The sequence below is a fragment of the Rhagoletis pomonella genome, unplaced genomic scaffold (genome assembly GCF_013731165.1).
Source record: "Rhagoletis pomonella isolate Grant_MI unplaced genomic scaffold, Rhpom_1.0 Rhpom_scaffold_00011, whole genome shotgun sequence".
NCBI lineage: Eukaryota > Metazoa > Arthropoda > Insecta > Diptera > Tephritidae > Rhagoletis > Rhagoletis pomonella.
In genome coordinates this window covers 19,285,029-19,289,876 of record NW_023458565.1, presented here as the reverse complement: position 1 = coordinate 19,289,876, position 4,848 = coordinate 19,285,029, and the positions used below count along the sequence as shown (strand labels likewise).

The window sequence follows — 4,848 nt, the reverse complement described above, 5'->3', positions numbered from 1 at the left end:
TAACCACCGCTGAAAAGGTAACGCTCACCTATGCAGCTGAGCAGGGTGTTTTGGTTATGAATTTCGGGGGAACGAAAAAGGCAGATGTGCCTATCGTTCACACAAATGCAACGAAAACACATATGAACATTCATGTACTTGCATATGTACATTTGCATATATGTATGTAAGCATCGCACTCATTGTTCGATTCGCTCCATGCTTATCTCTGTAAATATAGTACTCATATTTTCATCGTTGTGCGGGAGTTTAGTATGGCGCATGGTTACGGTGACCATATGTATGGTAGCCGAAAAGCAAGATGATTTTAAAACCTCTTCCAATGATCCTGAAACAGCATTTTTATTTGGCTTATATTTTTCGATCTTTTGTGAAAGCAGTTGCAACATCACACGTTTGTAGAATATTTTTCCAAAATTTATTACAAACAATCTTAGGCAGGGCAGCATAATGAAAATATCCGACAACTTTTGAAGCACGAGTGGTATTCAACGCATTATTTTCAGATTCGGATTTCGGCCAAGCGCAATGCAATGAATAGCATCCGGAACGAGCTGAATTGCAAAGCGTACCTTTGAAGGGTTCCACTTCCCTTCCACCTTTGAGGACTTCTTTACTTTAACAACATTGTTCTGGTAGCGTTCTTATCTCATACAATCAGCAAACATTTTTTTTTGGCGTAGTTTCGCCTAATGAATATCTCCACTCTACAAAATTTGAAAATTGCCCCCCACACAACGACGCATTGGGCAGGTAATAGTACCTAAGAAAAAACAGCACGCAGTATGTATTTTGTTGTTGGTTTTGGAATCCATATCGATGGCTGAGCGGAAGATCGACCTATCTCGGCAGCCAGTTCGAAAACACCCTATCTCAGCACATTTTCAGTGCATTTTCGTTTGTGTTAGGACGTTCTTCAACAAAATTCTGAGATGGGGTGCTTTTCAATAAAATTCTGAAATAGCGCGTTCTTCAATCAAATTCTATAGTAGGGTGTTCTTGAGAAATTTTCTGAGATAGGGCGTTTTCGAACTGGCTGCCGAGATAGGTCGATTTCCCGCTCAGCCATCGCTAAATTGTAAACAAAAATGACAATTTAAAGACAAAAGTCTCGACAAAAGTAAAATCAGCTGTTCTACTGCTGTTACTTGTTAAATATGCTTTGCTCCATACAGAATATTCAACTTGAAATGCGTTGAAAAAAAACGTTTGAAAAGCTAAATAATTGTGAAATTTCTTTTAAAATTTGAACAATAATCACTAACTAATTTGGATTCATACTCACAAATACCCATTTTTTCTACTTTAAATTCTAACTTCAGAAACCAGATATGTATGTGCGCCTCGATTCGAATCACCAGCGTCCAGATTTAGAAATAAGAACTCGTTCAAAGGCATGCCATTTTTATGAGCTGTTAAGGCGCCAAACTACTTAATACGGGACAAATGCGGGTCATTAAAAGAAATACAAAACATTTGGCATGCCGTATGAAATAAATAAGTTAAAAGGATAATTGAGGAAAAGAGAAGACTGTGTCGTATATTACAGGACGGATGGTCACCATGCGGCATGGTGGCTCAGCGAAGCAAAATAACTGCTGTCCTCAATAAATGAGCGCGCCCATTACTGCTATCTGTGTGCGCTCTCTCTTAGCGCTACTACTGCTTCCTTCCTTTCCTGGTCCATTCTGCCTTCTTGGCAGCAGCAGCACTCCTCAACATACTTTCAAACACACGGTCACACAACCATATATTCGTTGTTTTTGCCTGCGGGTTGGAAATTATGTTTTATTATTTGTCGCTTGAACTGCTTGTTCTCTGGGTCGAGTGTTTTTTGTTTCGCCTGAGTTCCTAAGGCTAAGAACATAGTGGCGTTGAGTAAATGGTCGAAAGAGCAACGATTTATTCAAAACTAAAATAAAGTATACCAGTCGAAAAACTGAGAAACTAAATAAACGCTATTCTCAAACGAGTTAGCGACAAAATATCGTATTAAGTATTTTGTCAATTCGTTGGAATATTTTTCATGTTTTTTTTTATGTTACCTCATAACTATGGATTTCGATAATTCTTTTGCTATTGGCAAGGTGTTGTCTCTGATTTGGTTTAGTTGCGATCATTTGATCATGCAGCAATTAACGGTACTATTAAATTTTTATATGAGAATTGAAGTCGGTTTTGTTTTTTGTTATACATGCGTTCCCCTTGAAACATTAATTTTTGTAGGCACTATGTGCCTAGCCTAAATCATGCAGTTGAGTGGACGATTTCTCGTCGTTTGAGTGTTGTGTTGCTCAAGTGAGTATGTAGTTTTGAAATTTAAAGCAGCGCGCTCAGTTGCAATCGTTCTGCTGAACGAGAAAATAGTTTGCCGGGAATAATAAATATTTTTTTTTTTTATGGAAGAGGAGTGATGTCGTCGCAAGTTGGTATGTTTTTATAAATTATATGGAAACTATAATTATTTAAGTAACTACATATCAACAAAAATACATATTCTAGACTCAAATTTTGAAGGCTGGGTTGTAAAACTAATTAGGTCCGTGGAGAGTAAACCACCGTTGTATAATAATGCCTTCAGAGAACATTCAGACAGGCATACAGTGGCGCGCTGCTGGACTGAAGTTTGCCGAGATGTGATTCCGGAATGGAAAAGTTTGAGTGCCGAGGAAAAGGAGGTAAAAGGTAATAAAGAACAATATTCCTGGAATTTATGCAAAACTAGACTTAAACGAAAAACAACAACTTTTTACATTTGTTTTCTATTTTTTTTTTTAGAAAAAGAAATACAACAGAAATGGCGAAATCTTCGTACATCCTTTAGGAGAGAGATAAGAACTCAAAATAAAATCAAATGCAGTAAAACCGGTCACAAACGCCGAAAGTATATACATTTTGACGAAATGTTATTCTTATTGCCCTATTATACCTCGAACAACGAAGAATTTAACGAGACGAATGTTGCTGAAGACGAAACGCAAGACGAATCCAACTTCGAAGACTCGACTGTAAAATTTATAAAAATCGTGGAGAGCAAACCCGCATTGTATAATAAAAACCTGAAGGAATATTCAGACCGGCATACAGTGGCACGCCTCTGGTTTGAAGTTTGCGCTGAGCTGGTACCGGAATGGGAGAGTTTGAGTGCTGCCGAAAAAGCATTGAAGGGTAAAATAAAATAGTAAAAAAACTGCGCTTCATACTAAATTAAGCTTTAGTAGAAAAAACGTAAAAAATAAGTTTTTTTTATTTACAATTTATTTTTAGCAAAAGAAACGCTATTCAAGTGGCGCAATCTGCGTACATCTTTCAAGCGTGAGTTAAAAGTCCAAACGAAAGCCAAATATGGTCAAGTGTCATATAAACGCCGAAAGTATATGTTTTTTGATCAATTATTATTTTTATTGCCCTTCGTTGAGGATAAGGAGGCGACGAATAGCGAGTCGAATGCTTGTGAAATGGATATAGTACAAGAAGCTGACCAGGACGACAGCGAGAATGAAGCTCCAACAACGAATAAGAGAAAAGCTCCAACAACCAGCAAGAATGAAGAGGATATAGTGCAAGAAGACGAGCAGGAAGACTTCGAATATGAAGCTCAAAGACTCAGCGAGATTGAAGCTCCAATAGCGAGTAAGAAAAAAGCTCCACCAATCAGCAAGAATGAAACAAAACGCAGCGTAAAGGAAGCATCATTTGAAGAGCATATAGTACAAGAAGACGAGCAGGAAAGCTTTGGATATGAAGCTCCAACAACCAGTATCAACAAAATTAAGCAAAGCGCAAATTCAGCGTCATTTGAAGAGATTCTCCTGGATTTTCCGAAAGAAATTGATGAGGACAAATCATTTTTGATTTCATTGGTTCCCTCCTTCAAAAGAATGACTCAAAGCCAAAAGATAGATGCGAAAATTGGGATTTTGTCAGTGATAAAGCAAGTGACTCAGAAGACTTCTAAGTTAAGCTATAATTACAAACATGAAAACTTTTCAAATAATTCTACTTTAACGAGGTATGACATTGCAGACGATGACGCATCTCTACAATCTAGCTCTAATGATTTCTAATAATCGACAATAAAGTGAAAACAAAAATCAACTCTTTTGTTTTTTTTTTATTTCTACCAATAAATTTCGAGGTGATTTTTTGGCGTGTTTTTTTTTTGTCCTTTTCGTGGGATTTTGGATGTCTTTTTCGTAACTTTTTTGAATCTTTCGGGATCTTTCGACACTTGTTCATAATTAATCGTTTTTCATTTTCAAACCACGACTACTTCGGAACATTTCGTAACTTTTGATGCCTTTTTATGTTTTACTGTAGACATTTTTTTCTACCTTTCGGGGTTTTTTGGGTGAAGTGTCGGAATTTTTGGGTGCATTTCATATTTTATTCAGAATCTGTCGTAGCTTCTGGTTATTTTTCAAATTTCACTCGACACTTCATTTTTCCGAATGTTTCATGTTTAAATCGGGACTTTTTATAACCTCAAAAGACTTTATACTTTGTTTGGCAATTTTTGGAAACCTTTCCGTTTTAAAGTGGCTGCTCACAAATTTTGGTTGTCCAATTTTTGAAACCTTTTCGGGGCTTTATAGCTAGTTCGGAAACTTACTAATTTTTGGAGGTTTTCATGTTTTTACGTGCGACTTTTACTTTATTTGAGACTTCTTTGAGGCGGACATTTCGTAATATTTGGTGACTTTTCATATATAGATCGGGAGCTATTCTGAGTCTTTCAGTATTTTTTCGCGATTTCGGTTGAATTTTCCTGATTTATTGGGTACTTTTTCGGCTTCTCGTACAATTTCGGATGAGTTTTCATATTTACTGGAACATTTTTTAGAAATT

The 4,848-nt window shown here is 36.7% G+C and overlaps 1 protein-coding gene across 1 annotated transcript; it reads left to right on the top strand.

Annotated features, from left to right (window-relative positions):
* The first annotated feature begins 2,327 nt into the window (after positions 1-2,327).
* LOC118747043 lies at positions 2,328-4,072 on the top strand. The gene is made up of 4 exons (XM_036481035.1): positions 2,328-2,429; positions 2,503-2,685; positions 2,779-3,168; positions 3,268-4,072. Exons 1-4 carry the CDS (start codon positions 2,414-2,416, stop codon positions 4,065-4,067), a joined length of 1,389 nt encoding a protein of 462 aa, XP_036336928.1. The 5' UTR covers positions 2,328-2,413; the 3' UTR covers positions 4,068-4,072.
* The last annotated feature ends 776 nt before the right edge of the window (positions 4,073-4,848 follow it).